The following is a 17757-nucleotide window of genomic DNA, read 5'->3' as shown; positions in this document are numbered from 1 at the left end:
CTCTGGTGTTAACCCAGCAAATGCTCATTACAAATTCATGTCATTATTCAGTGCTGAACTTTTATGACAACCGTGACATCACAGCTGTGTTTCTACTTTGAGCCATGAGATATATTGGTTGTGACAAGTGAACATGTGCTATGTTGTGGAGGATTAATGATTTGTAATCATTGCAAATGAGCTAATTTGAGCAATTTACAGCGCTGTCCTTGCATTCCTGTGGTGGCGTTCAATCACTTGCCAGAGTTAGTCCAAGTAAGTGATTGTCAGGTGTTATTGTAGCTCCATTAGGTTGCCACTTCAACATGAAAGTTGTGCCTACTACAAAAGCTTAAATGATTGAATGGGGATTGCATAAAGCTTATATGTGGCAAGCAATCACTGTATGGGGTCTGATTGCCTTTCCTGTGAGATATCCATCACAGCTATTGGACATAGACCAGTAGGTCTAAAGACAGTAAGGCTAATCACTCTCACTGTTACTAGCTTTAGTGTAATATGCCACAGTTTAACATTATGGTCTACTCCTCTCACCATATTCTCACAAAGTCACAAAATTTAGGTTTGTAAGTATTTGACTGACATTTTCTTTCTAGTTAATTCCAATATGCTACACCCTGGTGGTTTTTAAACCAGACTAAGTTAAGGTCAAGACTAAGATAAAGATAGAGTTCAAGTACAAAATTCCAGCTCAAGTTTAACAAAACTTTAAGAAAAATTTTACATAAACTATTTAGTAATTACCAGCATATTTACACATAGTTCCCCATTCTCAGAGTCTCAAAAGCAATTTGACAAACAAGCATGACTTGAAATATAAAGATTTGTTTTTAATCTTTATAAAAATCTCTTGTAGTTAATGCCTTCCTTTAGTCTAAGACCAATGAATATCACTAAATATGGTTTTCTCCTGGCAGTTATTTCAGTTGCTGCTTGTTCGTGGGTTTCTCTCTCTTAGTTTTTTCTTTAGTAACTGAAAGCCATGCTCTATTGGGTTACGATCAAGTGACTGACATGTAACTTGGGTTGCTTTTGCCGTATGTTTGGGATCATTGTCCATTTGTACTGTGGAGTGCTGTCTGACTACTTTAGCAGCATTTGGTTGAACGTGAGCAGAGAATATAGCCCTGTACCTTTAAGAATTCATGCTGCGTCTATCAGCAATCACATTATCAATAAACACTAATGGCTGTGTTCCACTGGCAGTCATACATGCCCATTCGTTCATGCCTCCACTATATTTAATAGTTTGTGATAAACTGCTCTTTTCCTTCTTCATATTGTCCTCTTACCATGATTGTGATACAAGATAATCTTAGTTTCATCTCTTCAAAGATTTTTCTTCATGTAGCCAACTTTTGATATGCTTTTGACAATCCTACCTCTTTACTTGGTTAGATGCTCTGAAGAAACTGTTGTTAACGAAAGAAGGAACTCTGTGAACGACCACTGCAGTTGTTGTCTGTGGTCCTTTGGGGCTTTTAGTGTTGTTGCATCCATTCTTTTTAGGAATGTACCAGATTTTTTATTTGGTCAGTTTAAAGGGTTTTTTTCGCTCCGATGGCACTGCTTTGTTTTGCAATGTAATGATGGCCTCCTTCAATTGTACTGATATCTATTGGGACCTCATATTGAGAGTTACAGTGAATAGCTTCAGCAACTGGGATCAGCTCCATATGTTTCATTCCAATTACACTGAGTCTCTGAAAATGGCTGTTATTGTTAACAGTTAATGTGTAATACTTTTGTTAAATTAAAAGTAAAAGTCTGCACTTCAATAACATCTTGACTCTTTGATTGAAAATTGACTGTGGTGGTTACGGATGTTCCAGTCGACAAACTTGGTCTAAAACTAAGAAACACTCAGCTGTTAAGTTACATTGCAGAACAAGTTAAAGGAACATGTTGAAAGTAACAAAGGCATTTTAAACCATTAATCACATTCTTCAAGAATGAATCATGGTGCTTAAATGTGCAACAACTCACATCACGCGTTGTCAACATTGCACGTTATACTCCAGAAAATGAGGAAGAAAAACACTTCAAATAAAGCGAGGTTGAATATGATATGGAAAAATATTACTACAAAAGAAGTTCATGTATTACTAAAATATGACAAATTAACATCCGAAAAATGAATAAAGTACACTGAAAAGTGTGTCGTGCATTATGAGTGATGTAGGCTGTTTGAAAATTCATGACAACCACCAAAATAAAAATTTAAATCTAAAATTTAAAAAAAAAATCATTCATCTTCTTCCACTTATCTGAAGTCATGGGGGCAGCAGCAGGGAAGCTCAGACCTCCCTCTCACCACCTACTTCAGCTTTTCCAAGGAAAATGTTTTCCCAGGCTAGCTGATAGATGTAATCTCTCCAGCGGGTCCCAGGTCTACACCGAGGCCTCCTCCCAGTAAGATATGCCCAGTTGGAAAACTTTACCCAGAAGGCAACAGCCTTAGCTGTTCCCTTTCAATGTGAGAGTAGCAGCTCTACTCTGAGCCCCTCCCAAATGACTGAACTCCTCACACACACTGTGTGTGTGTGTGTGTGTGTGTGTGTGTGTGTGTGTGTGTGTGTGTGGTAACCTTTGATTTCTCAACCCTACACTCTTTGTTTGATTGTGATTCATTTGGCTAAATATAAAATGATGAATGTAAAGTATGAAGTTGATATAAGTATTTATTTATCACATTTTCTAGATAATGGATGACTTGATGGTACTTTTTCAAAGTAAAATCAGATTTGTTAAACTAAACTTTTAATATGATGCAGAGGCACTTGTAATCAAGCATTAAAAACAATCAGGGTCAAAGTGGTAAAGCATTACTAAAGCAAGATGCATGTAGCCCAAGCAGTTTCAAACAGGAGCCTTGTAGTGACAATCTGAAAAATCTGAGGACAATTGTGAGTTATTTTTAACGACTCCAAAACAATTTAAATACATAAATAAATAAATAAATAAATAAATAATGAAATTGTATTTCTAGTAAGACACTTACTAGTATAGTAAGTATATTTTAAGTAAAATTATGGATGGAGTAAGAAGACCTACAGTGCTATTAAAGTGCTACAGTCAAGTAGATATCTTTTGATATCAACTTGACTGTAGCACTGTAGCTTCTCTAGCTGCCATGTGAATATTGGATGTCATACCTCATTTCCTCCTTCTTGCTTTATTTTCATACTAACCCAAAACTTGCTTGAGTTGGCTCTTGTATGTCCACATAATAACATCATTTTCTCCACTGTTCTTCTCCATCTCATCTTCACTCTCTGTGGGTCTTTATTATCACAACTAAGGCGATGCTCTTTTCTACACAACATTAAGGAAAAAGTCTTTCACTGGGTCAGCTTCTTTCTGTTTAGGTAAAGTGATTCATTTACAGAAAAATAATATTAAAACTGAAATTATATCCTGCAAATTAATAAAATGTGGCTGATAAAATTATTTACATTACAGTCTTAAAGGATCTGTGGGTAACCTTGGTATTAATTGTTAAGTGAGCTGTTGTTCCTTGCTTGTGGCACTACACTGCAAGCTAACATCGGATAAAAGAGTGAGAGTGATAAGACGTATATTAGATGGTGCTGATCTACACTATCATGGTGTATTGTGCAATGTAGGTCTACAACAACTTGAAGAACATTGCACATACTGTATCCCTCAGTATCAGTATAATAGCGCAAAAATAGTTTGCAGAATCTAAATGCTAGTCTTGTTTTTGTTTAACACTATTAAATGATTATATTACAGATACGATTTTGTGAAAATTCAAGCTATCTACAGCTGGTAGCTAAATACTATCTAGCTGTGAGAGTCTGGTTCCTAATGTTAGTTGATAAAGTATTCAATTTGGATAGCTACAGTGAGTTACATAGATTAGGTTTTGAGGTTTGGGTAAATTCGTTGACAAAATCATCAACACTCAGCAATGCAGCTAGCCGGTTAACCTAACCTTATTTTCTTGCTAAACTTGTCACTACCAAAGTAGTTTCTCCATTTTTCTCCATTTGTTTACTTTTATAGCTGACGCTGAGCTCCAGTTCCATTAGACTGAAGCTTGGCCATAAATGTTGAATTTTGTTGACCTATTCAGTATTGGACAGGAAAAGTGTTAGATTATTGCAGCAGAACATTGTATTCCAAGCATTTCTCATCTTTTGAACCCACAATACAACTATGCTGCCCACAACTGAGTTTGAGATTGTTTCAGTTATGTGTTGGACAGTATCTAATGTAGCCTTGACCCACAGTCACAGTGGTATTGCTCTTTTTAAACATTGTTTAGAGTACCTAAACAATGAATTAAAGCACTGATTATGTTGAATTTGAGCAACATAAATGGACATTGATTGCCTGGCCATTATTTTGTCCTATTCCCTTAGGCCATTACTTGAAGTGCTTCTTGAGGAATAAGAGAATTGAAGGTAGCCATTTTTTGTGTGTGTCTTGTGTCTCAGGTATGGAGAGCTCCAATGATGTGGCTCTGTACTCAGGCCTTGGAGCCGGCATAATCACCGTTGCAATCCTTGTGGTGGCTGTCATGCTGTACAGGAAAAATCACAGCGAGTACGGCGTGGACGTTATTGACTCCTCTGCGCTCACCGGGGGTTTCCAGTCTTTCAACTTCAAGAACACCAGACAAGGTAAGAGAGTGCCTTCGACTGCGTGTTGACACGAGACAGCGACCACAAGGCCAAACGGCAGCATCATCACAGACCTTTCTGACAGGGCCACCAGGTGATTGATGGCATTTGTTTGCATCAAGCAGAATGTGTGCAGCCTCCCTATCTGCTTAGGATTTATCCCTCCATAATCAGCGAAAGAACTAGTCCTTCTATTTTGACAGACCTGCTCGTCTGTTATTGTGAAGTGGTAGATAATCAATCTCTGATAGACACCTATACTACCACCCCTCCTCCCTGCAGACCACACATTTGAATGTCAGGCAACCAATATTCTCCATTAGATTACACTGGCCTAAGCCACTGATGGGTATGGAACAGTGAACATCAATTCAATTTCTGTTGGGTGCAGCGGTAACTTTGGTTGACGACTGTGGCCATCTCAGACAGCCTCGCTACAGGCATCCACATGACCGTTCCTAACACTTCTGGGTTAGTGCATGTGATAGCCATGGCGCTGACAGGTGATTCATCCTCAGTGCATCCGTGAAGAGTCCCATTAGGGGCCTACACTCTACCCCACAGCACCTCCAAGGCCTAGGGAGCCGGTCTAGCCCCACCCGTTGTCATGGCATTGGAAAGGTGCGAGACAAAACACCAGGTCTACATTCAGCAGGTCATTAATCCTATTTAAATAGGCCAGTTCTCCTTACAGCCTGCCTGCTGTGCCCTCGACCAGCCACAATCACTCCTTTCCATTTTCTATTGAAATGTAGAACACCTTCTTCCACATCTCTTTCCCGCAGTTTCTTTTGAAGGAAGTTGTTGAGGCATTTTATACAGGCCTGCTTGTTAAAGTTTTACAATCCTTTTTATAAACATGGCAAGAAATTAAATGCTTCCTTGAGGATGGAAAGACCTTACAAAGTTTTTGTTTAATTGTATCTTAATAGCATTTTCATGCCCAATAATTACTAGCAAGAAATTTTTTTAAAGAAGTTCTTAAATGCTTTCGGATGGCTCTCTGCTATCAGAGTGCAGAATGAGTCTTTGGACCTGAACCTGTCTCTGTGCATTACTTCTCCTTCTGAGTGATTTTTAATCAGAAGCCCAATTCCAAACCTATCCCTCAAGGTATTCAACCTGAGGTACATTTCATTAACTTCTCTCATCTCACCACTGCCATTCCATTTTCACTGCGCCATTCTTAAAGATGCACACTCAAGCGATAATCAGATCATTCTCCACTCGACCGGAGGGGAGAAAATTTAGCAGTGATCGAATGTCAGCTGCAGAGGGGTAATGTCCACCAGAGTGCGGCTCTGACCAAGAGCCAGAATATCAGCAGAGCTGCCTGTGGGTTCACTTGAAATGAAAAATGCGTCTTTTTTTTTTTATCAATTTCTTTGGGAACATCATCTTTAGTGGCAATTACCAGGTAATGTTACCTGCATCATATGTGCTGGTGCTTTGTCATCTGGAATGCAGGCACTAGAGTGGTGAATGATAAAGTATGTTAAATCTGCAATGATATTAATACAGTATACTGCAGTGGTTTCCACATGGTACACAGAGGCACACTGCTGTGCTGTGAGCAGAACTGTAAATGGTAAATGTACTGGTTCTTATATAGCGCTTTTCTACTCTATCTGAGCACTCAAAGAGCTGCTGAGGATTTTGTAACAATATATTATTTTGATATAGTTTTGTAATATTTACTTCATGAACATGGTTCATGCTTTTGCCACATGGTGAGGAGAGTATGACACCATACTCAAACTGTGGAGGGAAAACTATAATTTTCTTGTATTTAACAAAACATAACAAACCAACAGTGCAGACAACCCATTAGACCTTGTTTTTTGGTAATGGAAATGCCAAATTTTAGATGGAAAAAATGGTTGATGGTGTTTTTTGTTTTGTTTTTCTTGTTTTTTTGTTATGTCAGTCCTACACTCGCTTTCTGGCTCTCTTTTTGGACTTCATTGTTTCAGTTTTTTCAGCTGACTTTCTCCTGCTTTTTGATTTTTGTTTGTTGTTTCCCCCCTTAGCAGTGCAGGCTTCTCTTTAACAACAACCTGTTTCCTTATAAAGACAAATAGAGACATGGCAGTATGCACATTGTAGGTGTAGCAACCACAAGCTGTTGATACAGAAACTGATTCACTAACATATTCTAACACTAACAGAACTGACCACGTTTCACAAAAACAGTGGTAATTTTTCAAGTGAACACATCTTTGCTCAGGGTACAGGGTACTCGGGTTACCCTTCCTGCCATCATCTTAAAAGGGATTTATATGTTCTCCTGGAATTAAACCAGCAACCTTTTAACTGTGACAGGAAAAAATAAGGGATAAAGTTTTGAAAGAATAAGTGAAAAAGCAACACACACTCCAAGATGCTCATCACAAATCACATACCAGGTAATTAATGACTTCCCTAAAAATAAAACAACATTAGCCTCCTGCTTTGCACCCCTCGCCTGGCAACAGCTGGGCAGCAAGGACTCAATGACTTCACTGTTATCTTGGCTGGCTCATCGAGGGGCACGGCACGTCTGCCAAATCGATGCGGCGTGCTCCTTGCTCTGTTTGGCAGCGTCGTCAAATCTAATGGTCACAGATGAAGACGCCTCCCTCTCACCTCCCTCAGTAGGCTGCTGCTGGGTTCATGCTGGGAGATGAAGGACTCCCCTCATTTACAGAGCGGTCACATAGATCCTCGTGGCCCTCCCTCCTGTCCTTCAGGAGGACAACTGGGTGTCCAGAGGAGCTGACTCCAGCAGATGGATTATGGAGATCAAGCTGTGGGTGTGCTTGGTAATTAAATCTAACGCTCTGACCGTGGCTCAGAGCCCTGGACCTTCTGTCCAGGTTGTGCTCCCTTACCTCTGATGTAGCGGCTGCCTGCCCGGGCATGTTGTTTTAATTGCTGCTGGAATTTCATTGGTCAGCTGCAAGAATTTTCGAGCGATGTGGCCTTTAAACCTGAACTGACCTGGATCAGTGCTATCCGGGGACATCCAGATATTTGTATTAATTTTAAATATTAACGCTGATTTTAATATTTAGTTCTTTTTTTTTTTGGTGAAATGACAACTCAGTTGAATGTAATCTGCTGCACTGTGCTGCAGACAGAGAGCCTGGATAATATTTAATTTAAGTAAGATGTTTTTCAGCTTTTAAACATCTTTGAATTTCTTCTTCTTCTTTTTTTTTCTTTCCTAAATCAAGGCATTAAAAAATACCAGAATCGTACAATCTTGACCTTTTTTAGTTGTATCTGGGACAACGGTGAATTTCATTATCCCATGTGAGTGCTGTTTAGGTAGGGCTTTGATTCATTAGTTAAATGAGTTCCCTGCCTAATACAGGTCCCTTGTGAGCAGGGCTTCTAGGTGACTTGTGTGCTGTCTTTCCATCTCTGTAGGAAACCCGTTGCTTCTCAACTCCTCCATGCAGCCAGACTTAACAGTGGGCCGGACATACAGCACTCCCCTCTGCTTCCAGGACAGCACAGATAAAGAGCTCTTTGACCCCCTGCCAGACATCAAGGTCAAAGTTCAGAGCTCCTTTATGGTTTCACTAGGTGTGGCCGAGAGGGCGGAGTTCCACGCCAAAGCCCCAGCCGAGACCTTCCCGCGAGATCTGAGCCGGGACTATTGCAGCACCATGGACAGAAGGAAGAAGGGTCTGCTTACCCTCAATGGGCCCTTCAGCTCCTGCAAAGAGCCGCTGAGGACCACCGGTGTGTTTGGTCACCATGGAGGGAGGCTGGTCGTGCCAAACACAGGTGAGCTTTACAGAAAAGTTGCTGGACTATCATGCAAAACCATAACCATAATTTTCCACCAATTTTCTTGCTTTAGTTTTTTTTTACTTCCTCTTATCTGTGCGTCTTGAAAGCATAGTATTTCTTTGTTGCAGTTCATTAAGACAAACAGCAGAGTGATTCTCTAGAAGGTGGGCAGGACTGCTTAGAAACAGGTCCCTATCAGTAATCAGCAACCATTTTAGCTTTCTTTTAAAACAGAAAATTATTACTGTCTTAACCAAAGTATATTCAGGGACCACCATATCAATGTATCATGAAAAAGAAAAAATGCTAGTGTGACACAGCAGATGCAATAGTAAAAGTATAACAAACCATCGATTGAATCAGAAACTATAAAGCAGGATTTATAGGTTACTGCTGATTGAACTTGAAGTTAAAGACCTCTTAGAATGCTGTATTTCTTGTTGTACGAAGCAGCTAGGGTGTTTCTCAGAGGTCAGCGGCTCACAGAGGGGAAATAAAAGATGCGATGTGTCTGTCAGTTTAGTGTGAAGGATTAATCTCTTGCCCTGACAGTAAAAGTGACTCAGCATTTGTCTGGGGCTTCCCAAATATGCATCACATGTTCTCAAGCCGAGATAAAGAAGTGCACACATAATGCAGATGCTAATGCCAAGTTCAGACTACACAGTGGAAGCTGAGAAGATGTAGAGCAGTGGGTCCAAAAATAAGCATAGGGCCCTGGGATACATTTTATCCCATGTAGCAACAACCACCGAAGCCACGTCTTAGACACCTTGTGACATTCTAACAAAAAGACAAGCCCGCCAGAACTGATATTTTTAACTTCTCTCGACCTCCTATGACAATCTCCACAATTTGTTTTGTGACGTTGACTAATAGGAGCAGAGAGCTTTCTGGCTTGCATGGCAAAAGAAAGAATCCAGAGAACAGGCAGCCCATACTGTTCCAACTGAAAGGTCCACAGTCACAGACCAGCCACTAGCATACACACGAATTTATGCGCAAGAATAGATTCTACATTTTGCTTTGGGTAGCTGGTTGCTGGCCCATCCCTACCAGTTGAGGTCTGTCGTGTCGCTCTGACTCAAGTCACTGCAAGATCAGACAGAAATAGCTTGAATAGCTTAAAAGACCAACTCACTCCTAAACTCCAGGCACCCCAGAATATTAAGCTTATTTTTGCATTTCTTCAGAGTATTGTTTCAGAGAAATACATTGAGGAGTTAAAGTTTTTGTTGTCTAAGGATAACTTGTTTCCATTATCCATCTCCATTATCCAGTGTGTGAATGTGTGTGTGAATGGGTGGGTGACTGGATATGTAAAGCGCTTTGGGGTCCTTAGGGACTAGTAAAGCGCTATATAAATACAGGCCATTTACCATTTTAAACTTTTTTATGCTACAGTCACACTGGAAAAGAAAATTGTTGGCGACTGCAATGAACAAGTGACCTCTCACAGTCAATTGTTTCAAAGCGACTCTGGTGCGTCCAGACAGCAATAAAACAGCAATAAGGCGGAGTCAGTCTGATGGCAGACTGAGAGCAGATTTGTGACTGAATGGGGTCAAGCTGGCAATTACATGCAATCTGTCTGTGATAATATGGCAATTAACTGTGATAAATGGGCAAAAATCACCAATCTGTTGCCATCTACTTATGACGAAGTTCGCATTAAACTTCTGAAGTCAGAGTCAGCAGGAGGAGTGGAAGACTTAATTCTGGGGATGCTGGTTTTGGGTTGCTGTTTCCTTTCCCAGTGTGCTAACCCTAACCTCAATCCTACCCAATGCTCTGGGAGAGCAGCACCAACCACTACTATACAATCAGTTGGCAAGCTGTTGACTTAAGTCCTCTGTTGCAAAAAGACATGTCGCAGCCAAATTGCACTCATTGGCGCAGATGGACTCAGATTGATTGATGTGTGTTCGCAATCCATCTGCATTTATAAGTTACACAAGATTATATGCAAACCTTTGCCAGTCTTTGTCCAAGAGAGATTGCATTCAAGTTGCCCCATGATAGTTTGGAGACAGGTTGCCTCCCACCAGCTGATGTGTACAATCACCTTGAGACTGAAAGGAATCCCTGCAACTACTTGTAGCTGGTTCCTGAATGTGAAGAAATTAATTGTAATCACTGGGCAACCATCAATTTGTCCTAGCTGCAAACAGGTTGCTGTTCTATTCTGGTGTAACAAAGCCAGGAGTGGTCACATGAATCTAGGATTTCTAGCTATGATCATGTTCAGATTAAAAAGGGGACAAATATGGACTGGCAGCAGTCGCAGAATTTAAATGAAAAAACAAACAAAACTATAACATATGAAAAATCCACCGAAGGTAAAAACATATAATACAAGCTGAAATCAACACAGCTGCTGTAGCCAAAGCAGCAGCCCGTGAGTGTGCATGGTAAGAAAAAGCATTGTACAATATGCATAGAATTATAAAGCACTGTATGAGTGCACTGGAAAAAGTGCTATAAATAAAGTCCATTTAAAGCCCGGAGGCAAGGCTGGCAGAAATGCTGACTGTGTCACTTAACAGGCTTATCAGCATCAGTGCCCCATCATTACATCAAGAGAAGATGTAGCTGTTGTTTGGTATTTGTGTTAAATTAATGTCTTTCTTTAATGTATTGCTCCTGTGGCAACCCTGGCAGTACTAACATGAGAGCAAGCAAACAGCAAATATAAAATCATTCAAACTACTAAAAAGGTTTGCTTGCAAATTTTATAAAAGGTCAGCAATTGCAAGGCTTAGTTGCCCAGCCATTCATATGTTAGCCTGTCTGTGTTCCCCCGTGGGAACTATCCCACCACCATGACACTGAAAACCTATAGCAAAACCTGAAGCCACGTTGGTCACTAAAAGCCCTTCTGTGAATTATTTATTTACCCTCAAACTCATTAATTTTCAACTGACTGCTTTTGTAGAATACTTTGAGTATAAAACTTAATCAATTTATAAGCGAAATTAAATGCAGGACTTGTGCTCTACCTACAGCTATACCTATAAAGAAACATGCTATATACACACAGATTTACAAATAGATGTTTCCTGAATCGATGTTAGATGTATATATATAAAGTCATCAGTTGGAAAGGACAAATAAAATGATAATGTAAATCACCTTGTCAAAGTTTGTTCTAAACAAATGGCACATATCATTACTATATGACAACTAGTGCATGAACACACTCCTTAGACCCTGTAAGCTGTTGCTAAGATCCATCTGTGCTGTTGCCAAGGCAGGTAGCTGTTTGTTATTCCTCCACGTCATTGCGAGCTCTCTCAGGCAAACGGGGGTCACGCTGTCATCGTGTCCTGCCAACACAAATGGCTGGAGGAGTCTGCGTGAACTGTGCCAACCACTTCACTTACAGCCCTCTTCTGTGGTCCTCCCATATACACGGTGGTGTTCTTCAGCCTGCATGGAGAGGTGAAGTGAAATCAGCCTCCCACGGTCGTCTTTCAGGCTGAAGGTCTGTGTGGAGAAGTCTTTGCTATCAAGAGCAGAACTCACACGGTGTGTCTGCAGGGACTGCTGTTCATTAGACTGAACAGGCAGCCATACGCAGCACTTCACTGCAGATTACTGGAGTTCTCCAGTCACCTTAGTGATACAAACCAAAATAGCAACGTTCCTTACATCTGTTCAGCCATTTTTAAGGAGTGGATTCACACTACATCTCCCACACAAAATCAGGGGACTTGCAGCTTTGAAGAATTAATTAAAATTTCATTAGAAATGAAAGACCGTGCAGCTGATTCTGTCTTTGAAAACAATGTCCTAAATTACTCTGGATAATTCACAAACCCCATTTTCAGCATTTTCAGTAGCTGTACCTATTTTCTACCAAAGAAATAAATCCTTTCACAGTGGCCATGAAGCTTAAGGAAGCACTCTTAATCACTTTAAAGGTACTTTTGATTGTTTAAACTTTCTAAATGAACAAAAACTATGAGTCTCAGAATTATTTGAGATAGTGTTAGAATCTTTTTAAATTCTCTAAACACTTCATTTTCAAATAATTTTACTTTTCTGCCATTGATTTCATGGTTAGCGGTCTAAAATGGTCTTGAAGAAACTCACTGACAACAATACAATTACAAACAACATGAAATACAACTTGCTCTGCAGGAGACATTCTTTCTGTTGAAATATTGTGAATCCCGGTGCTGAATAATCCCATAGAATTCCCTGGAAAGAGGGATCATCCCTTTATAGTAGACATCTACCTGCCTGTGGTCTACCTAGCCTGTGGCCTCTCAATTAAATGCATCCAGAATACCTGAGAACTTCACTGCAAGTGTATACGAACACTAGATGATTCATACCGTGCCCAAACACATTAGACCCCCCCACACTCCAGTACGTGTGACTAGTGTGATCATTCCGTGCTGTGCCACGATGCAGTTAAGTGAACTGGGATCTGGTGAACATGGGTGTGGTTCAGTTGTACTGTGTTATGTAATCAATGTCTGCACCACATCACAGAACTCCAGTCATCCTCATCTACATCTGCCTCTGTAAAAGTCACATTAAGTAATTTACAAACATCTGAGCAGATCGCGTCTCACTGCTTCCCTAATTAAGTCATAAAAATCACAAACCTGGTGCTCTGCAAGATCATGTTTCAAGGGTGCAAATGTGTCTGAGAGAGAGAGAAAGAACGCATAAGAGGGATGAGTTGAGATGCTGAGACAAAGTGAAGTGCACTTGGGCCATGAAATGGCCGTGGAGGAGGTGTGAGTAGGTACACTGTTCCAAAAAATAGTAATGTCAAAGTATCTTACTGTATATTTTACAGTTTTGTACTGTCTTTCTAGAATATCATTAAATTTACATAAGTAGACTGTGATTTTACATGTCAAAGATAATATGCATATTTAGATTTTGTAAAAATACATTCAGAAATGTATCATAATTTCACAAAAATTTGTCTGTTATGTGAGAGAATGATCTGTTAAATTCAAATGTAATACTATGGAAAAATATGTAAAATGATAGAAAATTAATGAGAATAATCAATAATTAAATGAGTATCTGAATTATAATTTTGCTGAAGATTTCATGTCATCTAGGTCTGATTCAATAATTCAGAGGTAACAAGTGAAAATATAATTAATAGGAATAAAAACCAAAAAAAAAACATATAAAACATTGCATGGCCACGCTGTGCTAATTATGTGTTTTAAAAAATAAATGTAGAGGTAGGAATTGCAATTAATATAAATCTCAAAGTATTCACAACATTCCTGAACAGAAATAGGTCTCTACACCTGGGGTGAGGGTGTGGCCATGAAAACAATGTGACATGCCATTGGATGTTGGGACACATAATAACATGACGCTAAGCATCGGCCAATGAATGTGAACTAACAACAACAAGGTCGCGGGTATGGCTGCACTGTAGGAAAAAACCCTAATATGAAGGTATTTTACTGCATTTTACAGTAATGTTCTGTTCTTCTAGAATATCATTAAAGTTACGTAAATAGACTTTGACTTCACATTTCAAATGTTAATTAACGTTAAATCACTGTAATGTAATACAACATAATTTTCATGATTATTAAATGTATCTGTCTGTACATATGCATATTTAGATTGTTAAAACACATTCACAAATGTATCATGATTTCACAAATATCTGTCCGTTATTTGAAAGATTGAACTGTTGAATTCAAATGTAATGCTATGGAAAAGCATACAACATGATCCCTATGAGCTTGTGTTACATCACATAAGTATTATTATCATTGCTATTTAGGGCGATCGTGGCTCAAGAGTTGGCAGCTTGCTTGTGATCAGAAGGTTGCCGGTTTGAGCTCGGACACTCTCGGTATTGTGTCCGTGGTCAACACTCTCCGCCTACTGGTGATAGCCAGAGGGGCCGATGCTGCGATATGGAAGCCTCGCCAGTCTGTCTCAGAGCATGCAATCCATTATTATTTAAACCAACTGTTAACTGTATATTTCTGTACATTTACGTATTATGATTCATATTTCCACATTCAGTGACCTTGTTTATAGGTAATTTCATTGTTTGATCACGTTAAAATGTTCCTAATTTAATGTCTAAAAGCACTTGGAAAAGGCAGAATCCCATGTCAAATTTGTGCAACAAACTCTATTTTCATTACTGAAAATAACTGTATTTTCATGAGAAAGTTATTTTCTGTTATTTTACGGTAGTATTTTGGCGCCCCAGCTGCCGGAATATTACTGTTTAAGATTTTTTTTTCCCTATTTATAGATAATTTCATTGTTTAATCACATTAACATGTTCCTAATTTAATGTTTAAAATCACTTGAAAAGGCAAGATCCCATGTAAAATTACAGTTTTTTTTAAGATGTTTTTTTTTTTTGCGTAGTGAGGGTGTGCTGGGAACGTCTAGCAGAGGCCCAGTCCGCGAGATCTTCAACGCACACCTCCGGCAGAGCTTCAACAGCATTCCGAGGGAGACTGGGGACATTGAGTCCGAATGGACCATGTTCAGCGTCTCCATTGCCGAAGCTGCTGCATTGAGCTGCGGCCGCAAGGTGGTTGATGCCTGCCGTGGTGGTAATCCCCGAACCAAATGGTGGACACCAGAGGTGAAGGGAGCCACCAGGCTGAAGAAGGAGTCCTATCGGGCTTGGTTAGCCTGTGGGACTCCGGAGGCAGCCGACAGGTATCGACAGGCCAAGCGGAATGCGGCTCGGGCAGTGGCTGAAGCAAAAACTCGGGTGTGGGAGGAGTTCGGAGAGGCCATGGAAAAAGACTTTCGGGCTGCCTCGAAGAGATTCTGGCAAACCGTCAGACGTCTCAGGAGGGGAAAGCGGTGCTCTACCTGCACTGTGTATAGTGCTGGCGGAGCGCCGCTGACGTCGACTGAGAAAATTGTCAGGCGGTGGAAGGAATACTTCGAGGACCTCCTTAATCCCACTGACACGTCTTCCGAGGAGGAAGCAGAGTCTGGGGATGAGGGGAATGACCCGCCAATTTCCGGGGGCGAGGTCACTGAGGCAGTTAAACAACTCCTTGGTGGCAGAGCCCCTGGTGTTGATGAGGTCCGCCCCGAGTTCCTGAAGGCTCTGGACGTTGTAGGGCTGTCCTGGTTGACACGCCTCTGCAATGTTGCGTGGAGATCAGGGGCAGTACCTGTGGACTGGCAGACTGGGGTGGTGGTCCCCATCTTCAAGAAAGGGGACCGGAGGGTGTGTTCCAACTACAGGGGGATCACACTCCTCAGCCTCCCTGGGAAAGTCTATGCCAGGGTGCTGGAAAGGAGAGTTCGTCCGTTAGTCGAACCTCGGATACAGGAGGAACAATGCGGTTTTCGTCCTGGTCGCGGAACACTGGACCAGCTCTTTATCCTCTCCAGGATACTTGAGGGTGCATGGGAGTTTGCCCAACCAGTCTACATGTGTTTTGTGGACTTGGAGAAGGCATTCGACCGTGTCCCTCGGGGTGTCCTGTGGGAGGTGTTGCGGGAATATGGGGTGTCTGGCCCATTGCTACGGGCCATTCGATCCCTATACAACCGTTGCAAGAGCTTGGTTCGCATTGCCGGCAATAAGTCGGACTCGTTCCCGGTGGGTGATGGGCTCCGCCAGGGCTGCCCTTTGTCTCCGGTTCTGTTCATAATTTTTATGGACAGGATTTCTAGGCGCAGCCAAGTGGCGGGGGGCTTTCGCTTTGGTGGCCTCAGAATCTCATCTCTGATTTTTGCAGATGATGTGGTTCTGTTGGCTTCATCGGGTGGGGGCCTCCAGCTCGCACTGGAGCGGTTCACAGCCGAGTGTGAAGCAGCGGGAATGAGGATCAGCACCTCCAAATCTGAGGCCATGGTTCTCAGCCGGAAAAGGGTGGAGTGCCCACTCCGGGTCGGGGATGAGTTCCTGCCCCAAGTGGAGGAGTTCAAGTATCTCGGGGTCTTGTTCGCGAGTGATGGGAGAAGGGAGCCGGAGATCGACAGACGGATTGGGGCTGCAGCTGCAGTAATGCGGACGCTGCACCGGTCCGTCGTGGTGAAGAGGGAGCTGAGTGTAAAAGCGAAGCTCTCAATTTACCGGTCGATCTACGTCCCTACCCTCACCTATGGCCACGAGCTGTGGGTAGTGACCGAAAGAACGAGATCGCGGATACAAGCGGCAGAAATGAGCTTCCTCCGAAGGGTGGCTGGCCTCTCCCTTAGAGATAGGGTGAGAAGTTCGGCCATCCGGGAGGGGCTCAGAGTAGAGCAGCTGCTGCTCCACATCGAAAGGAGCCAGCTGAGGTGGTTCGGGCATCTGACAAGGATGCCCCCTGGGCGCCTCCTGGGTGAGGTGTTCCAGGCATGTCCCACCGGGAGGAGGCCCCGGGGCAGACCCAGGCCAGCCGAGAGATATCTCTCCAGCGTGTCCTGGGAACGCCTTGGTATTCCCCCGGATAAGCTGGAGGAGGTGGCTGGGGAGAGGGAGGTCTGGGCCTCTTTGCTTAGGCTGCTGCCCCCGCGACCCGGCCCCGGACAAAGCGGATGAAGATGGATGGATGGATGTTTTTTTTTTTTTTTTTTTAAGAGTGTACAATGGTGCACAGTGCGAGGTAAGCATGCCTAGCATCGGTATCCCCTAAGACTCAGCTCCTTTTTAAACAATGTCCAAATCACTACAGACACAGAACCAACCCACCTGTCACTCTGCCGTCATCCATTTGTCATGAGCAAGACGTTGAGAAACTCAGACTACCTATGAAGGAGCCAGTCTGTCTCAACCATACACAAAATGAATTTCACAGTATAGTAAAAAAAAACAAAACAACAATTGCTTTTCAGTGTTTCCACAGTGCAGAGCTTTCACTTTTAATGGCCATTGTTGGCAAGTGAGGTTTTTTTATTTTTGTTTAACTGAGTGATCAGAACCCTTACAGCAAGGGGTTTAACTACACTGTAAAAAAAACAAAAAACTAGATTTTACGGTAAAACGCTGGCAGCTGTGGTTGCCAAAAATCTACGGTAAAATTACGGGTGGAACATTTTCTTCTTTAACGGTAAGAAGGTATTGTTTATTTTACGGTTAAAAATAGTGCTAGGGTCAATATTTTACCGTAGAAGAAAATGTTTTAACTTGAAGAAAAAATAATGTTTTTCCCTAGAATTAACATGAAAATAACATATAAAATAAAGTTTGTGCCAGAAAACACAACATTCTTTCCCTGTAAAATTAACTATCTAAATATAGAAAAAATAAAATTTTATTCTGTAACCGTGTTTAGACTAGAGTGCTTTTAAGTGTTCTACTCTTTAAGTTTAATACACAAACCATGATTTTATTCAAATTACTAAATGTAACACAAAA

The 17757-nt window shown here is 41.4% G+C and overlaps 1 protein-coding gene across 2 annotated transcripts in view; it reads left to right on the top strand.

The window, feature by feature from the left end:
• The window catches only part of LOC147316932 (netrin receptor UNC5D-like), a 310246-nt gene that overhangs the window by 206134 nt on the left and 86355 nt on the right, over positions 1-17757 (top strand). For both annotated transcript variants that reach the window (XM_086313478.1, XM_086313477.1), the window contains 2 exons: positions 4464-4649; positions 8061-8423. In XM_086313478.1, coding sequence (XP_086169604.1) covers positions 4464-4649; positions 8061-8423 — 549 coding nt within the window. The remainder of the gene's footprint in view (positions 1-4463; positions 4650-8060; positions 8424-17757) is intronic.

Source organism: Aulonocara sp. 'chitande type north' Nkhata Bay, linkage group LG12 (assembly GCF_057382095.1).
Source record: "Aulonocara sp. 'chitande type north' Nkhata Bay isolate Kocher_YH1m ecotype deep benthic linkage group LG12, A_spYH_male_GT1.1, whole genome shotgun sequence".
NCBI lineage: Eukaryota > Metazoa > Chordata > Actinopteri > Cichliformes > Cichlidae > Aulonocara > Aulonocara sp. 'chitande type north' Nkhata Bay.
Note: the sequence above shows the minus strand (reverse complement) of the source record. Positions and strands in the feature narration are given on the sequence as shown.